The sequence below is a fragment of the Loxodonta africana genome, chromosome 16 (assembly GCF_030014295.1).
Source record: "Loxodonta africana isolate mLoxAfr1 chromosome 16, mLoxAfr1.hap2, whole genome shotgun sequence".
In the NCBI taxonomy this organism is placed as follows: domain Eukaryota; kingdom Metazoa; phylum Chordata; class Mammalia; order Proboscidea; family Elephantidae; genus Loxodonta; species Loxodonta africana.
The window spans coordinates 2,792,748-2,816,992 of NC_087357.1; the positions used below are offsets into that span (position 1 = coordinate 2,792,748).

The 24,245-nt window shown below is 51.7% G+C and overlaps 2 protein-coding genes across 4 annotated transcripts; one reads left to right on the forward strand and one right to left on the reverse strand.

Annotated features, from left to right (window-relative positions):
• Nucleotides 1-768: 768 nt before the first annotated feature.
• Nucleotides 769-13,842, reverse strand: PAOX (polyamine oxidase). Of its 3 annotated transcripts, XM_003419702.4 has the most exons (7): nucleotides 13,634-13,842; nucleotides 12,593-13,079; nucleotides 11,564-11,763; nucleotides 9,145-9,397; nucleotides 4,643-4,755; nucleotides 3,942-4,099; nucleotides 769-1,118 (listed from the first exon to the last, which is right to left on the reverse strand). In XM_003419702.4, the coding sequence occupies exons 1-7, from the start codon at nucleotides 13,809-13,811 to the stop codon at nucleotides 975-977; spliced, it is 1,533 nt and encodes a 510-aa protein (XP_003419750.3). In that variant the 5' UTR covers nucleotides 13,812-13,842; the 3' UTR covers nucleotides 769-974. The 3 variants fall into 3 exon arrangements, with proteins under 3 accessions (XP_003419750.3, XP_064125183.1, XP_064125182.1); XM_064269112.1 differs by lacking the exons at nucleotides 769-1,118; nucleotides 3,942-4,099 and adding an exon at nucleotides 8,255-8,432 and having other exon boundaries at nucleotides 4,642-4,755; XM_064269113.1 differs by lacking the exons at nucleotides 769-1,118; nucleotides 9,145-9,397 and having other exon boundaries at nucleotides 3,986-4,099.
• Nucleotides 13,843-17,343: 3,501 nt separating this feature from the next.
• On the forward strand, nucleotides 17,344-23,761 carry ECHS1 (enoyl-CoA hydratase, short chain 1). Its single transcript, XM_003419656.4, has 8 exons — nucleotides 17,344-17,468; nucleotides 18,692-18,889; nucleotides 19,293-19,420; nucleotides 20,099-20,198; nucleotides 21,006-21,110; nucleotides 21,610-21,729; nucleotides 22,746-22,813; nucleotides 23,594-23,761. Exons 1-8 carry the CDS (start codon nucleotides 17,381-17,383, stop codon nucleotides 23,657-23,659), a joined length of 873 nt encoding a protein of 290 aa, XP_003419704.2. The 5' UTR covers nucleotides 17,344-17,380; the 3' UTR covers nucleotides 23,660-23,761.
• The last annotated feature ends 484 nt before the right edge of the window (nucleotides 23,762-24,245 follow it).

Sequence of the window (24,245 nt, forward strand, 5' to 3'; positions counted from 1 at the left end):
GCCAGGAACTCCTGCAGCAAATAAGCCCACACTGACCCCCCACACAAGCCTCCAGCAGCCTCCACTGCCTGCAGGGTGGACTCAGGCTCCGGAGCAGGAGTTCAGCACCTTCCTGAAGAGCACCCCTCCAACTGCACTGGCCTCCTTCCAGGCCTCACCATCGGTAGCGTGGAATCATGGAGAGGTGCCCAAAAAAGACAAAACGCCAAACCCATTGCCGTCAAGTTGATTCCGATCCACACTCCACCATCTGGTAGCTGTGAACCTGGGCAACTGGTGAGCTGTGAAAATGGGAATAGGTGGCCAATGTGCAGGGTGGTTTCAAGGATGCAATGTGGTGAGCTGGGGAGCTAAGCACTGCACCCTGCATGCCCATGAGCTCTCCTTCCCCCTCCCCCTCTGCCACTCACCCTGCTGGGTCCTATACACCCTGTCACCTCTCCCAGAACCCTCCCAAGCCAGGGCAGTGCCCTCCTCTGCACACCTGCCCACCTCCGCCCTTGGTGGTGCTCACAAGCTCAGGCAAGCACCCTGCCCAGCCTCCCACACAGCAGGTCCCCATCAGCATCTGCCCATGAACACTGGGGAAGCACATCACGTCCACCACAGTCACAGGCACCGGCAACAAGAACTCGGAGAGCACAGGAGACATCAAATGAGAGGCAACCCCAGGACCCAGAGTCCAGGGGACCCAGAGGGAGGGGCTGCGCACTGGGATAAACATGGGGCCTGGGCCTGGGGCAAGGTGAGGACAAAGGACAGCGACCCTGACAGAAGCATGAGCACTTTATGTCTGCAGCAGCACTCAGCCAGGGCTCAGCCCTGGCCGGACTCCAAGGGCAGATGTGAGGAATGGGGGCAGGTAAACCCTGGATACCAAATGAGGACGAGGAGCGCCACTGCATCCCCACATCTCAAGCTGGGCTGAATCTCCTCTGTCAGAGGAAGGATGGCAAGAGCAGACAGGGAGGATCTCAGGGCTCAGGCTGGGGTGGCTGCGCCTTCGTGTGCCACAGGCTGGTAAGCCGGTCAGCCTCCCTCCGCCCTGACAGCAATGCCCCATGCGTGGTGGAATAAAACATCCGATGTGTGGCTTCCCCGGCAAACAGTATCTGGAGCTGCAAAAGAAGGTCTGGATCAGAATGTGGACATAGCCACCAGCCTCTCCCATGTGGCTGCAGAGGTGACAGCCAGTAAGTACTTTTGTTTTTCACTTAATCACACACCCTATGTGAGCACAAAACAAAAGCCACATACTACTACTACCACAAACAGCAACAACAATGGAGGGAGCTGCAGAGAACAAGAAACAGCTCTTGGAAGTTATGCACAATGGCAAAATTAAAAGCTCAACAGAAGGTTTGCAAGACGTTGTAGAGCAAAAAACCAAAGAGATAGAAGTTAGAAGGGAAAATATATCTGAGGAACACTCAAGAAATCCTGCACCTAACTAATAAAAATTTCAGAGAGAAAAGGAAAAAAAAAAAAAAAAAACAATAAACTGGAGGTAAGGAGATACAGCAGATAGTTCAAGAGAATTTCCAAGTTGGTGAACATGAGTTTCCACGTTGAAAGGGTTGGCCAAGGGCTCAGCACAGGATGAAAGGCTTTCCTGGTGAACTTCCAGTGCACAGCTGCAAAGCAGAGATGTACCAAATGAGCTAATAACGATACAGTGGATAGAACAGCATCAAACTCACAGTTAGTACTCAGTAAATACTGGTGTCTAATTGTCTTTCAAGCTTCCGAAGACATTAAAGAAAAAACCCAGATGATGTAAGAAAGTAACGAACTGAAAGGCTCTGGACTTTGCAACAGCAACCCTGGAGAATGCCTTGAAACCCCTGAGGGACACGATTCACAAGCTAGAATTGTTCACCCAATGGGCAGTTTGTAAATGGCTATGAATTCATTGATACTCTTCCCACAGAGGAGCCCTGGTGGCACAGTCGTTAAGTGCTTGGCTGCTAACCAAGAGGTTGGTGGTTCAAACCCACCAGCCGCTCCACGGGAGAAAGATGAGGCAGTCTGCTGTCATAAAGATCACAGCCTTAGAAACTCTATGGAGCAGTTCTACTCTGTCCTATAGGGTGGCAATGAGTCGGAATTGACTCAATGGCAATGTGTCTCCTCTCACAGAAAGGTGAGGCTATTCCCCCTCTACTGGAATCAGCACAGACTGGTGACTGCTGCAGCAATAGAGGAGGCAGAGCAGCACTTTCTGACTTCCAAGGCGAGGTCACAGACGACATGCAGCTCTCCACACTGCAGGAACCTGGGCTGGAGCCTGAGCTGCCATGTAGGCCCACCATATGTGAAGAAGCCCAAGCCACACAAGAGGCCACACACAGGGGCACCAGGCCACCGTCCCAGCCTTCAGTGAATGAGCTCCAACTGGCTCCAGGCCTCTGGTTCTGAGTCACACCTTGCTGGTCCAGATATCCTGGAGCAGAAGCAAGCTGTCCCCACTGTGCGCTCTCTGAATTTCTGACCTACAGAATCTGTCAGCATAATAAAGTGATTGTCCCGCCACTAAGTCTGGGGTCATTTGTTATGCAGCAATCAGGACTGGAACGTTTTCAGACATACAAGGTCTCTAAAGCCTTACCTCCTATGCACCCTTACTCAGAAAGCCACTGGGGTAGATGCTCCAGGAAAGGAGGAAGCCAACAAAGCTGATGTGCAACACAGGGAACAGGGTCCAGAGCAGGAGAGAGGCACAGGGAATCGCCAGGATAATGGTAACAGAAGAAGGTCACAGAATGACAGCCATGCACAAGGCACAGAGGGCTACAGGTGGGGCTGAAGCAGGTGCCAGCTGTGTCTTCAAGAAGCTAGAGCTGACAGCACACAGAGGCAGCTAGATGAAGTGAGAGGCGTTTAGACTGCTGGGGGTGGGAGGATACACAGAAAACACGCCATTTACACACACATTATCACACGTGTTCACACGCTCACACACTCATGCTCACACTCTCACACTCACGATCCCACAATCACACACTCACACAATCTCACACACACACACACACACAAACGGGTAGGAAAAAAAAACACTCCATCCTCACAGTTCAGGCATGAGTATTGTTTACGGAACTAACAAGATAATGTAACACTGCATAGTGATTGCACCAAAATGTCTGCAAAACATCTGGGAGGATGAGGAAGAGGGTGTTTGGGAGCTGGGGTGGGCAGAGGAATGAAGAAAGCTAAAACCTTATCTTCCATACTGGGAGCTCAGTCAATAATGCCTAAAGCTAAAAATTCTAAAAGTAACATTATCAAACAAGCAAATTGAAAAGATTAGGAGACAACTGGAAAGCTGAACACCGACTGAATATCAGATATTAAGGATTATTGTTAATATTTAAGTGAGATAGTATTATAGTTAATTTTTTTTTTTAAGCATGCCCTTATCTTTTAGAGATACACACTGAAATGTCTGCAGATTAAATAATTTCATGTACGGGATACACTTAAAAACAGTAAAGGGGGATGTGGATCAAGGAAACAGAGCTGCTGTGAACTGACAAGGATGGAAACTGAGGGAACACGAAGTCCTATCTGCTTCTGTGCATATTCGCAGTTTTCTACAATAATTTTTTCTTTTAAAGAGGCAGTATGAACATGTTATTTAGAGATATAGTAAATTTAGAGGCAACAATCAGCTAAAAGAGCAGGTGCTTCTAGGGAGGAGGCATATCCCCCACTGGCTTGCTAGGTTTTGGTTTTGATTTTGGCTTGGTTTGGTTTTGTCAGCCAGCACCGTGCATTCTCTGGTTCTTTAAGCATGCGCACATATAATGCTGATAATATATTTTGAAACGTATTAATTTCAATAACAAACTGAATTCTTAGTCACAGGATCCCAGCCCCCCTGTGGCTCCCTCACACCCCTCATGGGGCCTGTTCCAGTTTGCAGGCTAAGGGTGTCGTCCTACCTGGGCATCCGCGCTGTCCGCAGGGAGGGGCTGAGCCAGCAGGTCGATGTTATCGCCAGTGCTGCCCACAGCTATGTAGCTATAGGAGCCCCGGGTGTATGGGGCACTGTGCCAGCGAGACCGCAGCACACTCCTGGGTGCGGGGAGCTGTGGGTTCCCTGAACCACAGAGAAAAACCTGTTAATGCTACATTCCTACCCGCATGCTGGCAATATGTTTTTCTCTAAGGAGTAAGCTGTTTCCAAAATGAAAGACATGGCCAGGGAAGAAAACCAAGCTACAGAGTGCACTAGGAGGCTCCGCCTGTCATGTCTGCTTAAACTCCAGACACACAAACAAGTACTGCCCGCTAACGGGAATGACCACCAGCACACTGCAGCCGGCTGAGGGGGAGTCCCGGCAGATCAGGTGGCCGGACATCACTTTGCTTTGTCTGACCCTCAGCTTCTTCACCCAGCTGAGGACAACGGCACTAACTTTGGTTGCTGATTTTGGAAAAGGGAAGCAGAAAGGGTTTGCTGAGTAATGTAAGTTCCTTGGAGACAAGGGCTGGTGCTGACTCTGCTGTTACAAGGAAGGACTTCCCCTGGAGATTTAGAGCCACCTGAGCTCCTCCCTGTTCTGAAGAGTTCAGTTCCCATTTGGAGACCAGCCATCAGCAAGCACAGGCAGGGCAGTGGCTCTGCAGTGGAGTTAAGTACCTGTCATCCTCCGAAGGACCTGAGTGAGAGACTGAAGCACCTCCTCATCAGACAGAGTCTCCATAAACTCAGACTCCAGCCCAGCAATGAATCCACAGAGGACGTAGACAGACCTGCAGGGAGGAAGGCCAAGAGAGGGCTGGGAAGGAGCCAGGAACTATTCCGGGGAATCCCTGACAACCCAGACAGAGAGAATGTCAGCAAGTGGTTCTCAACTGTAGCCCCAAATTGTGGGGGTCCTGAGACCCAGCATCATGGATTGAATTATGTCCCCCAAAACATGAATCAATTTGGCTAGGCCATGATTCCCAGTATTGTGTGATTGTCTACCATTTTGCCATCTGATGTGATTTTCCTATGTTAAGTGTTGTAAATCCTATCACTATGATGTTAATGAGATGGATTAGCGGCACTTATGTTAATGAGATCTACAAGATTAGATTGTGTTTTAAGCCAATCTCTTTTGAGATATAAAAAGGAGAAGGGAGCAGAAAGACAGGGGGACCTCGTACCAAGAAAGCAGCATCAGCAGCAGAGAGCATCCTTTGGACCCAAGGTTCCTGTGCTGAGAAGCTACTAGACCACAGGAAGATTGATAACAAGGACCTTCCTGCAGAGTCAACAGAGAGGGAAAGCCTTTCCCTGGAGCCAGCACCCTGAATTTGGACTTCTAGTCTACTGGACTGTGAGAGAATAAACGACTGTTTGTTAAAGCCATCCACTTGTGGTATTTCTGTTATAGCAGCACTAGATAGAGCTAAGATACCCGGACAGGGGTCTGTGAGGCCAGAACCATCCTCATAACACCAAGGCAGTGTTTGTGGATTCCACGATGTTGACAGTTGTTCTGACAAGCAAGAGCAGCATGGGAAAAACTGACGCCCCTAGCAGAATCAAGGCAGTGGCCCCAGCCATGCTCACGGGTACTATGTTCTTCACTGACACACATACATAGTAAAAAAAAAAAAAAGCAAATTCACTGGAGATAATGTCCTTGATGAAGCAGTAAAGATTATTAATTTTATTATATCTTGAGTCCATGTCTTTTAAATATTTCACAGGACGAAATGGGAAATGCCACCAAGCACTTACTTGTGCTGCATATAAAGGGCAATGGTTGCCCTGAAGACAAGCATTTGTGTGATGGCTTGAGTTGCCAGCTGAAGTAGGCACTTCCAAACCCTATATGCTGACTTCGTTCTTTAATCTTGCCAAAAATATCAATCTGTCCATCCCTAAATTAGTCAAGCATTGTTTTCTGAATCAGCACCTAAATCCACGTATGCTACTGTATTGAAGGACTGGGCCATGCAATTTATAGCACTTTATTCACGGGCCTATGATTTTTTTCTTTTTTTTATGATTCCATTATGTAGAAGGATGTCGTGTTAGGCTCGGTTCCCTAGAGAAGCAAACCCAGTTGTCTTAGTCATCTAGTGCTGCTACAACAGAAATACCACAAGTGGATGGCTTTAACAAAGAGAAATTTATTTTCTCAGTCTAATAGGCTACAAGTCCAAATTTAGGGCATTATCACAAGAGAAAGTCTTTCTCTCTCTGTCAGCTCTGGGGGAATGCCTTTGTCATCAATCTTCCCTTGGCCTAGGAGCTTCTCAGAGCAGGTCCTAAGGACGCGCTCTGCTTCTGGCACTGCTTTCTTGCTGATGTGAGGTCCCCCATCCTCTGCTCACTTCCCTTTCATCTCTTGTAAGATAAAAGGTGGTGCAGACCACACCCCAAGGAAACTCCCTTTACATTGATTCAGGGACGTGACCTTAGTAAGGGTGTTACAATTCCACCCCAACCCTCTCTAACATAATCTAACCTCGCCTCGTTAACCGCAGGCATAGGTTAGGATTTATAACACATAGAAAAATTACAATCACGAAATGGAGGCCAAACACGTATTACTAGGAATCATGGCCTAATCAAGCTGACACATATTTTGGGGGAGTACAATTCACTCCATGACACTGCACCCTTTGGCCCCCCAAAATTCACGTCCTTGCCATATGTAAAACACATTTACCCCATCATGTCATAGCAAAAGTCTTAAATCAACTCCAAGTCCAAAATCCAAAAATTCCTCTTCATCTGTGAAATCTAGAATACGAGTTACCTGCTTCCGAAGTACAACAGTGAAACAGGCACAAGGTAGACATTTCCATTACAAATGGAAGAAATTGGAGGAAAAGAAGGCTTAACAGGCACCAAGCCAGTTAGCAGAACACATTAGTTTAGCCCTCAAGGCTTTGAAAATAATACTCTGTTCTCTGAAACAATTTGCACAATGGGCCTGCCCTCCAGACTCTTGGTATTGGCCACACTCTCTAGATTCTGAGTGGAGGCCCCTTGACTATGGGCTTCAGCTCCACCTTCCAGGCCCATTGGGAGAGAACTCTGCTCCCTCGGCTTTAGGCGCGCCACTCTCCTAGTCCATCTGAGTGGCGACTCCACTTTAGAAACACCAGAGGCCATGGCTTCACCCTTTGAGACCCCAGAGTTCATGGCCACACTCTAGGAGACTGAGGCAGCTCGGCTTCCTGTGTTCTTTACATCTTCAGCTTCTGCTTTCTGGTTCCTGGTTCCTTGGCCTCTTGGCCCTCGTGCTTCACGCCTGAATCTGCCCTGCTGGGGCAAGTGTTCCAAAGCTCTGTATCTCCACTTATAAGTGCATGGAGGCACCCGGCTCCACTAGTAGGCTTTCGACAGGAAGGCGCTCAGCTCTCTCACTCCATGGGTCAGCTCTCAGCACTGTCTGGCACTGGTCTCCTGGTTCTGCTGCTGTCAATTCTCTGCAGCTTCCCCTTTTTCTGCTGCTCCCGGTTCTCTGTTGCTCCTGGTTCTCTGGTGCGGCTTCTGATCATCTGTGCTGTCTCTTGTGTTAAGAGTTCTCCTCACTTCCTTCTGAGTCCTCTATCCGTTCACAGTTTCAAAACTGTTTCCACCTTTTAGGTATCCATTAGAGCAACGCCCCACTCTTGGTACCAAATTCTGTCTTAGTCATCTAGTGCTGCTATAACAGAAATACCACAAGTGGATGGCTTTAACAAAGAGAAATTTATTTTCTCACAGTTTAGTAGACTACAAATCCAAACTTAGGGCATCAGCTCCACAGGAAGTCTTTCTCTCTGTCAGCTCTGGAGGAAGGTCCTTGTCATCAATCTTCCCTTGGCCTGAGAGCTTCTCACCACAGGAACCTCTGGTCCTAAGGACGCACTCTGCTCCCAGAGCTGCTTTCTTGGTGGTATGAGGTCCCCTACTCTCTGCTCGCTTCCCTTTCATTTCATTTCTTGTAAGATAAAAGGTGGTGCAGGCCACACCCAAGGAAACTCCCTTTACATTGGATCAGGGATGTGACCTTAATAAGGGTGTTATAATTCCACCCTAATCTTCTTTAACATAATCTAATCTTGCCTCATTAACCACAGGCATAGATTAGGATCTACAACACACAGGAAAATTACAATCACAAAATGGAGGACAAACACACAATACTGGGAATCATGGCCTAACCAAGTTGACATATACTTTTGGGGGATGCAATTGAACGACACCAGTAAAGTGTATAAATACATATAGAGAGAGATTTATATCGAGGAAATGGCTCACGTAGTTGTAGATGCTGGAACGTCCAAAGTCCATGGGTCAGGGTAAAGGCTTCTTCTGATTCATGTAGCTGCAGGGGCTGGTGAACCCAAGATCAACACGGCAGAGAGCAGGGCTGTTGCTCACAGCCTGCGAAGACTGATGAATCCCAATTTCGGCAGGCAAGATCACAAGTAAGCTGCTAGCTCAAGTCCCAAGAACAAGAGGTCAGATGAACAAGAGCTAGCTGCAGGATCCAGAGGGAGCAAAAGCCCATGAACCTTGCCAGAATGTCCACTTATGTTCAACACAACCCATATGCCCAAGGAAACGCCCTTTGAACTGACTGGCTACTCACAGCAGATCCCATCATGGAGGTGATTACATTACATCAAATGTCATCACGGAAGTGATCACAACATCTACGAGTGCCAAACTACATCATAACTGCCAAACCACTGAGAATCATGGCCTCACACAACCTTAACAATCACAGATGTTTTGTTCAATTGGTGTCGCATGTTTAAGTACTGCCCCCCAGTTACGGACAGACCTATATTTCAGATGTCTTCTTAACCTACAAGGCCCAGCTTCCTACAGAATCTCAATAAATACTTTCTTACTGATTGAATATACCTTCCCATCTACTGGCACATTCTAGGTCCCGAGACCCCAACCAGCTGCGTGCAGAAATCTTCCATCTGTTTCCTCAGGGGGTTCTAGCCTGGATGCCTGTTACCAGGGCCTTGGGGTGCTCCTGAGCTCCTCACTTGTGGAACCCTCCAGAAACACACCGCGATGAATCACCACACTGTTGGGCCCTGTAGTAAAGGCCTAACGACTCTGCGTGCACTCTGCGCGCACTCAGGGTCACACCTGCAGTGACCACAGACAAACTTGGGAAGCATACGTACCCAAAGGAGGGCAGGACCAAAAAGCCAATAAGCTTCCTGACCCAGGTGTCCTTAGGCTCTGGTGCAGCGTCCTCAAGTGGTGACGAGCCCTCCCACACCACCTGCATGTACTTGCAGTCTGGCTCCCAGAAGGGCTCCTCGAACTCCAGGAAGATTTTATTGTTGGTCCCAAAGCCCATTTTCCTGATTGCTTCTGCCTTCTCAAGGGGTAGGGGCGGCTGAAAGAAGGTGTCCAGGTGTTCTTTAAGAAAACCTGGAATTCACAATTGTACTTGACTTACCCACATGAAACTCTTAAACTGGACTCAACCACCAACATGAACCCAACCCCTATGCCCAGTTCAACCAGTCAGAGAAAGAGGCTCTCAGGGACATGAGACATCAAAGCCACACTTTCCTTCAAAGACCACCCATTCATTCGACCAGTCCCATGACCCACACCAGACAGAAATGAAGATGGCCTGAGGACTAGCACTGCAGTAGAGGGACACCCCAGGCACAGTAGCCACCAATGGCCAGGCAGGGACACTGAGCACCACCCCACCCAAACTGGCCTGACCAGTTTTCTCCATCTGGAGCCTTCTGCCTCTCAACCTCTTAAACTCCCTGCTCAAGAGTTAGTTTGGAGTAGCAGTTACATACACAGGTTTTATCTAGAATCTACATAAATATTAATCTATGTGGCAAAAATAAGTAAATTAAGCAAATAACAAGTCAGGATGAAATATTTGTAGCACGTGATAATAATCCAACTTCCTTCATGTACAAAATAGCTCTTGCAAGTCAGTAAGAAAACAATGAACAACCCAAGAGAAAATGACACAGAGGCCATCGAGGGGCTGTGAGGATGTGGGGAGTGGGCGCACTCTGATGTTCTCCTTCTAAAGCAGTCCCATTTGTCCAGGCTTCGACCCAGCAATTTTCACTACAGGGAATGATCCCACAGGTATATTCACACAACCCAAACCCATTGCCATCCAGTTGATTCCAACTCCTAGTGACCCTACAGGACAGAGCAGAACTGCCCCACAGCGTTTCCAAAGAACGCCTGGTGGATTTGAACTGCCAACCTTTTGGTTAGCAGCTTTAACTCTTAACCACTATACCACCAGAGATTCCATATTCACACAAATGTCTTTAAACCTACACAAAAATCATTGTGTAAAATGAAAACCTAAGTTTCCATCAACAGTTGTTAAATAACAACATGTACATACAACAGGATACTATGTGGCTGTAAGAAAACAATGTGGTACATGACTTGGCTCCATGTGAACAATGTCAACTTAGGCATAATGACGATGATTAGTGTTTAGCAGGGGCTTTATACTACAGTAACTATGAATTGCAAAAATGAGTGAGTGAGTGAATCCCTAAGTGAACAAAATCTTTGACGTTAAACATTAAAAAAAGACTATGATGAACCTATGTGTGCTGATTTGGAAACACTAACAAAAAACATTTATTAAGCAAAAAAGCAAAGCAAACTACGATTAGGATGAGATGTCTAGTGTGATTGTAAGGAGACAGATGCACTGAGCATTGGCCCGTCAGGTGGCGACTCTTCATTTTTCACCCTTTGGCCAAACCAAGATTCCAACGTCAGCTCTGGCACTTGCGAGTTTTGTAAACCTGAGCAATTAAATCTCTTAACTGCTTCGCCCAAATGTTCACATTTGTCAAGGGGGGATAGTGACAGGATAAATTTAGCCAAGGCAGGCATCACACCAGTGTGATACCGCAGCTACGAGTCCATCACCTCCATGTTTCTCCAAATTTTAAAACAATTTCTACTCCAAGACTTCCACCTAAAGCAGCAGATCTGGAGTTAAGTAGGATTGTTATCTGTAACTCCATCCACAGATTAACATCAGAGCTAACCTCGACACTGGCTTTTAATGCTCTTTTCCCGTCACCAAGAAAGCGAAGCTGGCTACCCTCGGAAAGCAGCCTGGCTCTTTCCAACGACCTCCAGTTGGGCAAAGTGCACACTGCTTGCATCCTCTTATACCCAAAGCATAAGCTCCCTAGAAACATAAATACACCATTTCTGTCTACGTGGAAGGTTTCCTGGGTGGTGCAAACGGTTAATGTGCTTGGCTACTAACCAAAAGGTTGGAGGTTCGAGTCTATCCAGAGGTACCTCGGGAGAAAGGCCTGGTGACCTATTTCTGAAAAATCAGCCACTGAAAACCCTATGGAGCACATTTCTACTCTGACACACATGGGTTCCCCATGAGTCAGGGCCAACTCAACAGCAGTGGGTTACAGGTCTACCTGGAAATTCTTAAGGTGAAAGTGTGAGCTTAGTAGAAAAGCAAATATCCCAGAGACAACTCTGACACAGGACAAGGCTGGGGTCAGCAGCACCTGGAGTGTGCATGTGGACTGCACACCTGATGAAGAAGCTCAGCCTTACCTAAGGGTACAGTGAGGATGACGTGGTGGGCTGGGAAGCGGTCCCCATCCTCACACTCCACCATCACGGGGAACATCTCCCCAGGAAGCGTCTCCTCCCGGAAGGATCCGTTCCAGTGAATCGTCTTCACAGGCTTGTTGAAAACCAGGATGTCCTTCGGCAAGGAGGCTACTATGTTGCTGGTGAGTCCTTCATAGCCCCTGAAGAACATGAGCACCATTAGTGCTGAAAGAGCTTGTCTCTGGAGGGGGGCGGGCAGTCACTTAAATAAACCCTACAGACTCTCAAACAGCCTCAATGGCCAGAACCACCATCTCAGGGGAAACCACTGAGTTTCCTCCTGACCCAGCATGCGACTCTGCCAGGAGGGGGTTGCAGGGGTTCAGGAGAAGAGTGGCCCTGGAGTCGGTCTCACGCACCCCGCTCCTGCTGCTGACCTAAGCTGTGGTTTTCCGTGTGCGCTGCAGGAATGTTAATACCTGCCTCTTGGGCTAATGGGAAGATTAAAGGAGCTAATGAAGGCAAAGATCCTGAAACAACAAGGTTCCCAAGCCGCAAATGCCCAGCCCCTTGCTTGGGAGCCTCGGGCTGATGGAGGGTCCAGTTAGACAGGCCAGGGGATACATGGGGCAGCCTGGCAGGAGAGTCCACTGGGGATGGTCCCTCATAGGCCTGGGGCAGCTACGTGTCTCGGGAGGGGGCGTGTCTGGCCATCTCTATAGGCGAAGCCCCTCACACAGCACTTGACACATGAAAGACCTCAGTAAATGTGGAAAGAGTTACAAGACCTTTTTCCTTCTTTTAATCCCTTTCTGTTCAAAATAATTCTTCTTTCCCAAGTGAGAAAAATCAGGAAAAGGCAAAAGGTTCTCTGAAACAGAGAGGACAAACAGCCTTCTTGCCCAACTCTGCCTCGCAGGGCCAGAGGGCCTGGACCAGCAGGGGAGGTAGCCTTGTCTGCAGGGAGAGAGCTGGGACATGGGAGGCCTGGGGGGGCGGGCGAGGGGTGGGAGGGGGGCATGCACATACCCTGGGAAGGTACAGTCCAGCCCTGGCAGCATGGTGTACTCCCCAAAAGGCCCAAGGGCAACCAGGTCCATGCTGTGGGTTCCACTCACACAGCACTCCACGTTGAAGTGGGTGTTGAGGATGGCTAGCTTGAGTTTCTTGGTCTCGTTGTTCTCTGTCCAGTCTGCCATGTGCCGGCTGATCTCCCGCTTGATGTACTCCCCAACGCTAGGGACAGGGGTCTCGACCACATGCTGGAACTCACGGGCCTGGTCCAGCAGAGTATAGAACAAATTGGCCATATCCGCCACCAGCTCCAGGCTCACATTCCGCCCAGAGCTGGCATAAGACACACAAGGCAGGTCCAAGTGGCCTCCCAACTCCACCAGCTGGTTTTCCTCTGACATCTCCTTCTCCCCCAGCAGCCCATATTCCACAGCCAGCTGGAAAACGGGGTTGCCTTGGGAGGGCCCATGGATCCAATGGGCACCCATCTCCACCACGCCACCTGGGAGGGGACAAGGGCACCACAGCATGAGGTCCTCTTCCCCAGGAAGGTGCCCCTGAGCTCTCTTCAGACCACACCCACCCTGCCCTTCCCTCCTATGCTCCCCAGCCCAGCCAGTCTCACACAATCAGGGGCAGGCCTATCAGATTCGGTTTAAGAGAGACCCCTGGACGGGGGCTGACCTGCACCCGCCTGGAAGGTCACTTGCAGGGACGCTTGGGGGCAGAGGGGATGCCTGGGAGGGACCCGAAGGTTGGGTTGGGGGGCAGAAAGGGGCTTATTCTGTGTAGAGCAGGTTCCCTTCCCCTGGGCCTGACTAACTTTAGAGAGAGGGCTGCCGAGTTTCGGGGCCCTAAACTCCGGCTGATTAAGTGCACGTGGGACAGAGGTTCACTCTGGGGGCCAGGTCAGCATCGGGGCCGGCTCACCCCGGGCGCAGACCAAGCCCCGAGGCCCGCCAAGCTAGAGCGCCACTGGGTGAGTTCTGGGGACGGTTTCCGGAAAGAGGATCCGGGGAGAGGTTCCAGGAAGGAGCTCCAGTAAAGGGCCGTTACCGAATTTGCGCTCCGAGCGGATGCGGCCCCCGGCGCGGCCGGTGGCCTCGAGGACCCGCAAGTGCGGGAAGGCCCGGTGGTGGCAGAGCCTCTGCGCGGCGCCCAGCCCCGCGATGCCGCCGCCCACCACCAGCACCCGCGGGCGCCGGCCCTCCGCGTCGCCGCTCCTCGCCTCCATTGCGCGGTCGTGTGCAGTTCGCGAGCTTCCCTGCCCGTCGCCCCTCCGAGGTCTGGCGCTCACCCAAGGCGCGCGGGGCGGGGACCGAGGGCGGGGCCTGGGGCGCGGGGCGGGGGGCGGGGGCACTGGAGCGCCAGGGGGCGGGGGCGGGGCGCGTGGGATGGCGGGACTGCTGGGGAGGAGGTCCGAGGTGGGAGACGGGGCGCGGGACGAGACCCCGAGTCAGCCTCGCTGGGCTCCACGCGTGCCCCATGGAGTTCCACTTACGCCCAGTACGGTGGCGGAGGCCCCGGGCACTGGCCCTCCCACGCCGGCTACTGCCGCAGCCCGAAGACGGCGGGTTGGGAGGGTGCGGGACGACCCGCCGGAAAGGACTAGGGCGAGCCTGGGCCGGGTCCGTGGGGTCTGCACCGTCAGCCTGCGCAAGACCGCGGCTTCGGTGCAGGCACCGCAGCCACCAATGCCGCACGGGGTGGGCGAGGGTCCCCCACGCCAAGAGGGGTCGGGCCGGCAGCCGCGTCTCCTCCACAGGGAACCTGAGACGCGGCTGTTAAGGCGGCGGCGCAGGCGCCACCCTCCTGCCCCACAGGCTGCCTCAGATAACGGGAGCGAGCTTAGGACCTTTTCCGCTGGAGGGTCAGGGTGCGAGGGAGGGCTCAAAGCCCTGTGAGAGGCCCACTCAAGCTTCCAGGTCTTGTGGGTTCTGGCATTTTCAGGGGTGGGACTGGGGAGGGCTTAACGCGTCCAAAGCGGGGGTTGTGAGATACAGTCCACGCAGCATGCAGCTGTGTGTATGTACGGTAGGTTATGTGTGCACGTCTGCAGCCACATGTCTACCATATGCTGTTGTTGTTAGGTGCCCCCTAGTCACCTCCAATTCATAGCGCCCTGTGCACAATAAAACTAAACGCTGCTTGATCACACCATCCTCAAAATCGTAGCTATGTTTGAGCCCATTGTTGCAGCCACTATGTCAATCCATCTCCTTGAGGGTCTTCCTCTTTTTCACTCTGACCCTCTACCAAGCATGATGTCCTTCTCCAGGGACTGATGATCCCTCCTGATAACATGGCCAAAGTACATGAGACAGTTCTCACCGTTCCTGCTTCTAAGGAGCATTCTGGCTGGACTTCTTCCAGGACAGATTTGTTCCTTCTTCTGGCAGTCCATGGTATATTCAATATTCTTCACCAACACCATAGTTCAAAGGCATCGATTCTTCTTCTGGTTTCCTTATTCATTGTCCAGCTTTCACATGCATATGGGGCAACTGAAAATACCACGGCTTGGGTCAGTTGCACCTTAGCCCTCAAACTGACATCTTTGCTTTTTAAGATTTTAAAGAGGTCTTTTGCAGCAGATCTGCCCAATGCAATATGTCATTTGATTTCCTCACTGCTGCTTCCAAGGGTGTTGATTGTGGGTCATATACGTAGAGTGTAATACACAGAGTACAAAGTTTAAGACAACAGGTAAATGGAGAACTGTCTCCCAAGCCCTAACTCCACCTGCCACACCCTTGTCTCCCCGAGAGGGAGCACCCTCCAGCCTCCAGTCACCCTGCGGATGTTCATAGTGTGTCCCAGTACAACGGCGTCTAGAAAAGTCCTCTATCCACTCTTCGGCCCTTGGGTCAGGAGGCTCTGGCCAGTCACCTGTTATCATGGGTCCCTGTACCACCATGTTAGAAGCACTTCTTGAGGTCTTTCCCTCGGTCTCAGCAGGACCCTCTGGCCCTCACCAGTCAAGGCCATGGCTCCTAGACTTTCTCTCTGGCCATCTCTGGAGGAGAGGGGCAGGTACTTGGGACCCTGCAGTACACGGCCACAAACTCCTGACGCTCCTCTGATCTGAAGAAGCCCCTGAAATTTCCCCTCTCCACCACTGAGACTCCATCTTCCTGTCTCCTGTGCTAGAGCTTCTGTTTCCCCAACCACGAACTCCTTTTTCTTGATTTACTCACGTATTTATTGAGGTGTATGGGAGGTCATTATTTTAAGATACTGCAATCCTAAAAATAAAAATGTCTTTATTTTGCCCTCACACTAATTTGCCTAGGCATAGGAAGTCTCTAGATGAGAAACATTTTCCCTCAGAATTGCTCACGTGGTGCTGCTAGCTCTCCTCTCCTCCAGTAGTGCTGTTAAGAAATTCAAAGCCATTCTATGTCTAGCCCGTTACATGTATGTGGCCCGGTTTTTTCTCCCTGGAAGCTTTTGGGGTCTTCTCTTTAAATTTCACAGTGATGTGCCTTACTGTGGGGCTATACTATTTTCACTCACTGTGTTGAGCGCTTAACTGGCCCTCATGAAATCCTGGAAAATTATCAATTATTTCTACCAATGGTTTCTTCCGGGTGTGCTGTTGCCTCTTTCCAGAATCCCTATTTAAGAATGTAAGATGCTCTAGACTGGCCCCTGAGTTTTCTTCCTATTTTCCTCCTCTTTATATTTTTGCTCTGCTTTCTGAGAGATTTCTTTCCGTTTTAACTTCCAAATCTTCTACTGAGTTTTTAATTTTCTGCTTAGTAGTGCTTAATTCCTAAGAGTTTTTTCTTCTACAAATGTCTCTTTTTAGAGGAAAACAACAGTCTATCCTTGCTCCACGGGTGCAATACCCCCTCTTCACTGGAACTAAAAAAAAAAAGTTGCCATCCAGTCGGTTCTGACTCACAGCGACCCTACAGCACACAGTAGAACTGCCCCACAGGGTTTCCTAGAAGAGATCACCAGGTCTTTTCTCCCTCGCTGGTGGCATCCAATCGCCAACCTTTCGGTTAGCACCCAAGTGCTTAACCACTGCACCACCGGGGCTTGTCACATCCAAGCCTGACTCCAAGGTGCTCCAGGGTTGGGAGCTGTTGGTTGTGGAACTCCCGGATAATACCTCTAAGGTCTTCTCCCTTGGGCCGGTCAGGTGTCCCAGGCAGGAGACTTCCAGATTCTTCCAGAATACTGGCTAATCAGTATTCCGGGAGCAGAGAGGGGAAGGGGCGGGGAAGGTCGGCATGCGGGGTGCGCGGCAGCTCCGCCTGTCAGTCCTCTGCAGACTCAGCGGCCGGAGGGACTCCCCGCCAATGTTCATGCAACCCCGGATTTCAAGCTGCGAAAAGCAGACTTGGCCCGAGCCCCTTGCGCCCCGCCCCGCGACCCTCGAACGCGGCCCCCCGACTTTTGTTGGGTCCCTCCGACCTTCGGCCCCGCCCCTCATGCGCGAGCCCCGCCCTACTTCCTACCTTAGGCCCCGCCCACACAGCGAACCCCGCCCCTCCTGCCGTCTGACCCTCGGCCCCGCCCCTCACACGCGAACCCCCGCCCAGGTTCCTGCCATCTGACCCTCGGCCCCGCCCCTCACACGCGAACCCCCGCCCTGCTTCCTGCATCTGACCCTCGGCCCCGCCCCCGGCCCGTTTCCAGCCGCCGGAACCCTCCTCGCCCCGCCCCCAGCCTCGGTCCCGCCCCCCCACTGTCTCGCGATACCCTGCCCGTGGGTGGGGCGAGCCCTGAATGGCTCGGACGGGGGGCGGCTCCGCGGGGCGGTGCTGGGGAACTACAGGTTCGGACAGCGGCATGGCTACCTTGCGTGTCCTGCTGCCCCGCGTCCGCAGTACCCTGCGGCCCTGGGCCGGCTACCCGGCGCTGCGTTCCTTCGCCTCGGGTGAGTGGGGGCGGGCGGCCCCGGGGACCGGCGCGCGCCCCCGGCCTGGCCCGGACCCTCGGTCGACCCCAGGCCCCCAGTCTGACCCCAGATCCAGGGCTCACCTTGGCCTGCACCCATACCTCCTGGCCCCCTCTGTCTTCCCAGCGCCCCGCGGCCAGAGCGCACGGGGCCAGGTGGGAGGGGAGGACCGGGTGGGATCACTACCACCTGTGGCCATCGCAGCGTTTGTCTGAAGCGTGAGGCGGCTCCTTCCATGTGTGTTGAGTGACTTTAAGAGAAATGGCGGGTAGGAGGAGAAAGCCCTCTGTCCAAGTCTGTATTCCTAGCCACCCCTCCCCGTCCTATGGGGTCTGTGGTGGAGACGTGTCCCCCTACCTGGGTCCGCCTCCCGCACCACAGGCTCCCCCCCTTGGCCCACCTGTGACTGTCAAGTCCAGTGCTGGAGGAACCTTGGTCAAGCCCCGGCTGGGGAAGCACCCTGTGGGTCCTCCCCCTTCCTCACCCACTTAATCACCTAGTCCTGTGGGTTTTTACCCCTCAGCTCTGGCCCTCCCGCCAGTAGCAGGTGCAGCCGTGGTCATCTCCTGGCCTTTAAGTGACAGGCATGCTGCTGATAGGCACTTTGCAAATGTTCTTTCGGCTATTTCCTAACACACCTGCAGACAATATTGTTGTCCTTACAGGAACCACCCTCCTTCGTGACCCCCGACAGACCCACTTCTCTTCACACTGACCCCCTTTCTCTCCAAGATTTACTAACTCCCAACCTCCCAGGATGTCTCAGCTGATGCCCCCACCCCCTGACATCCCAGAGCTGCCCATCCTGACTGCTGGCATCCTCACCTGTCTGCACCCCCTACCAGCCTGGCACCCAGTAGGGCTGCAGCTCTGTCCTGCTGCAGGTAGCGCCCACAACACAGCCCTCACCCAGCAGTGTCTGTTGAAAGGACAGCGGAAGCTTGGGCGTCTCTGTGCTGTGCTCTGGGAAGAGCCCTCCAGACACGTTCAGAGCAGGAGGGCCATGTGGCTGCTAGTCTGTACAAGTGCTTTCGCTTAATAAAGGGACTGGTCAATCCTGGGTGGAAGTGGAGTAGCACAGAGGCCACTTGCACTGTGTAGCTCCAGGCGAGCACCACAGCCATTGAGAGCTGGGCGGGGTCCCGTGGGCCTCCTGGTTTGTTCACCACATGAAGGTGCCACTCTGTGCCTCCTCATCACAGGTGCCAACTTTGAGTATATCATCACAGAGAAGAAGGGGCAGAGTAGCAACGTGGGGCTGATCCGGCTGAACCGCCCCAAGGCACTCAATGCACTATGCAACAGCCTCATGATGGAGCTGAACCAGGCACTGGAAGCCTTCGAGGGAGACCCGGCCGTGGGGGCCATTGTCCTCACTGGTGGGGAGAAAGCCTTTGCAGGTATGTGGGCAGCTGGGTGCATGGGCAGTAGGGAGGGGATTACACTGAAGGGGGCAGCCATGCAGGGGAACTCCAGACTGATGGACACCTTTGGAAGCCTCAGTGCGGCCTGGGGGTTATGTGAGTGCCACATGAAGATGTGCAAGGGCCGGCAGGTGTGTGTGTCAGTCTTGGTGCGCAGTCTTCTCAGCAGCTCAGACCAGTGCCAGGCTCTGGGTCTACTGGCACCACTTCTTATCACACACATGTCACCCGTGTTGCCACTGTCCAGCTGTGTGTCCTGTGATGTGCCCCGTCACTGCACATGATTGACTCTGGCATTTGGGGATGCATGAGAGGTGGGGTCCAAGGGAGTGGTGAAGTGTGCACACCAGTGATGGGCATGTGCCCTGCTTCTTCCAAGCGGGAGCTGACATCAAGGAGATGCAGAACCACAAGTTCCAGGACTGCTACTCCAGAGGGTTCTTGAGCCACTGGGACCGAGTGACCCACGTGAAGAAGCCAGTGATTGCTGCCGTCAATGGTTACGCAGTGAGCGTCCCCTCCTAGCCTGCCAGGACAGTTCAGGCCATAAGCCTGTACATATAAAGTGCAACAAGGGTTTTCTGTTAAAGCCTCAAGTGTGGCTCCCAGGCCAGCAAGTGCCTCTCCTCTTGGATGACCCTAAGAGCTAAGCATATTTCCGCATGTGCACTCCCCAGCCCTCCAGGAAGGTGCTTGTCCTCCACCAGGCTGAGGACACGTGGCATTGGCAATTTTGCACAGTTTGGATGACATTCCAACCTTCACTGCCCCGTGAACACTCTCACTATCATTTTAGAGTTCCATGTTCTCTGTTTGGTGTTTCAACATCTGTTCTGCTCTCTGCCTACGGCTGTGGCAATCTGTGATTCCTTAATAAACTACCCTTTGATGTAAGCTGGGTTCGGCAAAGCACATGCCCCATAGCCAAATCCAGCCCTGCCTATTTGTAAATAAAGTTTTATTGGCGTACAGCCATGCCCATTACTTAGGGATTCTGCGTGGCTGCTTTTGAGCTCCTCAGCAGAGCTGAGTCATCACGAGAGGCCACGTGTCCCACAGAGGGATAGTGGCTCCAGTGTGACTGACCCTGCCTGTCAGCCCTGCCATGCCAGGCTCTGCTCCCTCTCAGCAGAATCTTTAGATGAGCCCACAGAGTGACTTTCTGACTGGGCTCTGTGTCCACAGCTGGGTGGGGGCTGTGAGCTGGCCATGATGTGCGACATCATCTATGCAGGCGAGAAGGCACAGTTTGGGCAGCCCGAGATCCTCATAGGAACCATCCCAGGTGAGCATCCGCCGGCCTTGAACACGAGCCCTCAAGGTGCTCCCACACATTGCCCTCACACAAGGTTGTAGCTGTCTCCAACAATAAAGAAACAGGCTTGCAGCTCACCAGATGCAAGCCTGGAGCCAGGCACCCCTAGCAACCAGGACACAAAGCCAAGTCATGAGGGCGTGCAGGTCAGTGAGGCAAGGAAACCCCTTGGACTGCCGGGTGGTCCCCACAGCCTCGGCTCTGCAAAGGCAGAGCCTGAGCCTGGGTGGGTAGCAGGTGTATCTTCAGCATCCTGACACCTGTGGGCAGGGAAGTGGGGTCAGGCACTCCCTCTCAGCTGGAGCACACTAAAGGAGAGAGAGGTTAGGCCAGTGGAGTGTTAGCAGGGTGGATCCCAGCTCCAGCTGTCAGAGGCACATTTGGAAGGGCCAGGAGAAGGATGTAGGGGCCAGGGTCCCTGGAGCACTCATCCACTCCCTGAGGGAGAGTGGGCTGCTCTCGGGGTCACCACACTGTCCTCTGGGTGTGAGGTCAGATTCTGGAGGCCCTGAGCTTTGGCCCAGTGAGCCCGAGCACAGGAGGCAAGCATTTGTTCAGGGTCTGACTCACCCGGGAGCTGCTAGGACCAGGGGAAGCAAGGCCTGGACAGTTAGAAGGTAGATGAATGAGCCAGGGAGGGGCCTGGGACCTGGACACCCAGGTAGCTGGATCCTGAAACAGTGTCTGGATGTTGGAGGAGCACTGGGCTGCGAAGGGCTTGGTTGCAGGCTATGTCTTCAGTCCCCAAAACTAATCCTAACTGCAGGGTCCTTGCAGGCGCTGGGGGCACACAGAGGCTCACGCGGGCTGTTGGGAAGTCACTGGCGATGGAGATGGTCCTCACCGGAGACCGGATCTCAGCCCAGGAGGCCAAGCAGGCAGGTGCGGCTGCAGCAGGTTGTGGGGGAGGGCCTCCATTCAGGCCCGGATGCTCAGAGCATCCCAGAACCAAGGGCTGACTGCCTTCTTTCTGTCTGGAGATAACATACACACAGGAGAGTGACTAAAACGTATGTGCAGGTTAACAATAAAACCAGTCAACTGCTGTCTCCCAGGCCCATTAGTGGGACCTTGAGGTCCCTGTGTATGCCACGCCAGCCCTCCCCTGCAGGTGACTGCAGTCCCCACTGTCCTGCTGGTCACCTGTTCTCCTTGCTTCCCATCTCACCGTCAGCATGGTTTACAGCCTGTCTGCATCCCAGAGCTCTGTGAGCACCAGGCACAGCAGAGGGAGACAGCAGAGCCTGCACTCTTGGAAGTTGTCCCCACTGGATGCTTGGAAGACTCTGGGCTTTCAGAATCCCTGCTCCCAAAGGCACTGACAACTCAGAAAAGAATAACAACCAGTCTTTCCACACATCATTTGCCTTCTGTGTTTCAGGTCTCATAAGCAAGGTCTTTCCTGTTGAGACTGTGGTTGAAGAAGCCATCAAGTGTGCAGAAAAAATTGCCAACAATTCTAAAATTGTGGTAGCAATGGCCAAAGAATCTGTGAATGCAGGTAGGGCTCCAGGGGGTGCTTCGTGGAGCTGGTATGAGGCTTGAGCTTTACGGCTCTGAGTGACTGTCTCCTCACCCCTGTGGGCAAGCCTGGCTTGGGGTCCCAGTGTCAGCTCTTTGTGGGCTTCTGGTGCAAGTCCTCATTCACAAGTACTACATGGAAGCCTTGTGAGATCCCTTTGACCCAGGACCTGAGAACCAGCTTCCTAAAACCACCTGATGCGAGCGTATAAGGCAGAGTCCACATTGTCTGGAGGCCTTCAGTTCTGCCTCTGACCTGCCCCGCCTCAGGACTGCTTGGGTTTTAATCTAACATTCGTTCTTGCATTTTGAAGAAGAACCTCTGTCTAGTGTTGCCTGTTGAAAGCGCCTTGGGCATTGGAAGAGGAGTTTCTCCCCAGGCCAGTTCCTTAACCCAGTGAGTCTGTTTATCTGCAGGAAAGGATGGCTCCTCTCTGTTTGCTAATATTTGTGAAGCCGTCCACATAGACCAGCACATACTGGGTATTGAATATGCAGGCCCTCTGCTGTTTCTGGTAATGTCACTGTTAAAGGCATCTATCATGGCTCAATTCCATATGGATAGGATAAATCACTCCACGTGTTTGGATTAAAAAGATATTTCCGGAACAACAACTTGCCTGCTTTCATCTGTAGACTCACTCATGCCCCCAGGATGAAGACCCAGGGCAAATGGTGTTTCTGGTGCCCAGAACCTTCTCGGTCTAGGGCCAGTCTGCTCCCAGGCCTCGGATAGGATGCCAGGGAGACCTGACCAGCTTGTTCATGAAGTCGTCTCAGCCTGGGCCATGTGTTTGGAGAGGGAGGTGAAGGGGTAAGGCAGAGAAGCTTGAGTAGGAATTGGGTTTACTGGTTATGTTTTAAATCACAATGTAATTAAAGTGTATGTGTTGCTGGGGCCAGGGGAGGTTTCCTGTCACCATTAGGAAAAAAAAAAAATCCAACATTCCAACTTTTAACAGCTCAGTTCATAACTCCCAGGGTTTTCTTTTCCAGCTTTTGAAATGACATTAACAGAAGGAAATAAGTTGGAGAAGAAACTCTTTTATTCAACTTTTGCCACCGTGAGTAAACAGTATTGCACTGAAGAGTGATGTATTTCCCCTCATAAAAGCTGCTGGGTGTTTCCTCTCAGACTTCTTGCCTAAGCACCATCTTCCCTGGTCAGCCTGTCCGTGCCATCCAGTGGGGTCGGGTTTGTTCTGCCAGAGTCTTGGTGCTAGCACACGGTCCCATGCGTGGGAGTCCAAAGGTAGGAACACCTGCCAGTTACTTTCCACTTCCAAAGGGCTCATGAAATTGCACCCTGGACAAGCTCCTTCGTTTAAAATGCAAGTCATTTTACTCATGATTTTCCTAGAACCTACCAATTGTTTGGAATGTGGTTCAAGTGTATTGTATTACTACAATCTGGAACTTTAGTCCAGGATTTCTGCCAATAACCTAATGGAAATCATTCTTATCATTATCATTATAACCCAGCTCTTTTATTATTAGGAAGCAGTATCTAGGTGTTTTATAGAAAGATTTAAAATAGATGGTTGGGCTCTTAAGCATAAAGTGGAGACGGTGTTTGCACATATTGTGTGCATGTTCTTGCATGTGTGCGTGCCCGCATGTGTTTGTGCCTGCACATGTCTGTGCACACGCATGCACACGTCTGTGCACACGCATGCACCCGTCTGTGCACACGCATGCACACATGCAAAGGAAAGGGTGCAGACGGGGAGTCTGAATTCTGGCGTCTGTCCTCACCTGACACCGACACTTCTGATGGGGGTGATGATTTGAGTGACCACAGGCAGAACACGAGGATGTCAGCTTTGGTTTTATTTTCCCACCAGGATGACCGGAAAGAAGGGATGACTGCATTCATGGAGAAGAGAAAGGCCAACTTCAAGGACCAGTAGGAGCTAGCTGACTCGCCTTAAAATCTTTATCTGAGTAGGAAAAATATGTCTGTCAGTTTGAGAAGCAAATAAATCCTATTCTTTTAAAGGACACAATAAGTGACACACAGTTTCTTTCTGACTGGGTGTTGCGGGCTACGTGACCACGTGGGGCCTCTGGGCTGTGGCTCCTCCCAGGCACAGGGTCTGTCCTCTCCCAGCAGGTGTGACAGCCGCATCTGCAGCTTGCTTGTTCTGACCAACCGTATTCTTCTAAGTAGAATTCCACTCACTGGAGCCTTTGTTGTGGTGAAATATTTGTGCTTGATTTTAGGAACTGAGAGATGTTTCGATATGTAAAAATGGCATGTGGGTAGCATCTGACATCCTTTAACTTCACAAGGGAGAAGGAGAGTCAAAATCAACAAAGTCCAAGACTGATTCCTATGAGGTGGAGGTCAGACATGCCTCCTCTATCTGCCATCGTTACCAATTCTGACACCAAACGTGCCCACCCACAGCACACTCTACTCTGCTGGGTTTGATAACTCATTGCAATGGCTGCACAGAACTCACAGACAATACTAATGATTGTGGGGTTTATTAG

What these genes read in the sequence shown, in the direction of transcription:
- PAOX (XM_003419702.4), bottom strand. Translation starts at nt 13,811, where the DNA reads ATGGAGGCGAGGAGCGGCGACGCGGAGGGCCGGCGCCCGCGGGTGCTG. An exon ending in CATCCTCACTGTACCCTTAG is followed by an intron (nt 9,398 to 11,563) that starts GTAAGGCTGAGC and finishes TGTGAATTCCAG; the next exon opens with GTTTTCTTAAAGAACACCTG. An exon ending in GGTCCTTCGGAGGATGACAG is followed by an intron (nt 4,100 to 4,642) that starts GTACTTAACTCC and finishes TCTGTGGTTCAG; the next exon opens with GGAACCCACAGCTCCCCGCA.
- ECHS1 (XM_003419656.4), top strand. Translation starts at nt 17,381, where the DNA reads ATGGCTACCTTGCGTGTCCTGCTGCCCCGCGTCCGCAGTACCCTGCGG. An exon ending in CCTCATAGGAACCATCCCAG is followed by an intron (nt 20,199 to 21,005) that starts GTGAGCATCCGC and finishes GGGTCCTTGCAG; the next exon opens with GCGCTGGGGGCACACAGAGG. An exon ending in CCAGGAGGCCAAGCAGGCAG is followed by an intron (nt 21,111 to 21,609) that starts GTGCGGCTGCAG and finishes TCTGTGTTTCAG; the next exon opens with GTCTCATAAGCAAGGTCTTT.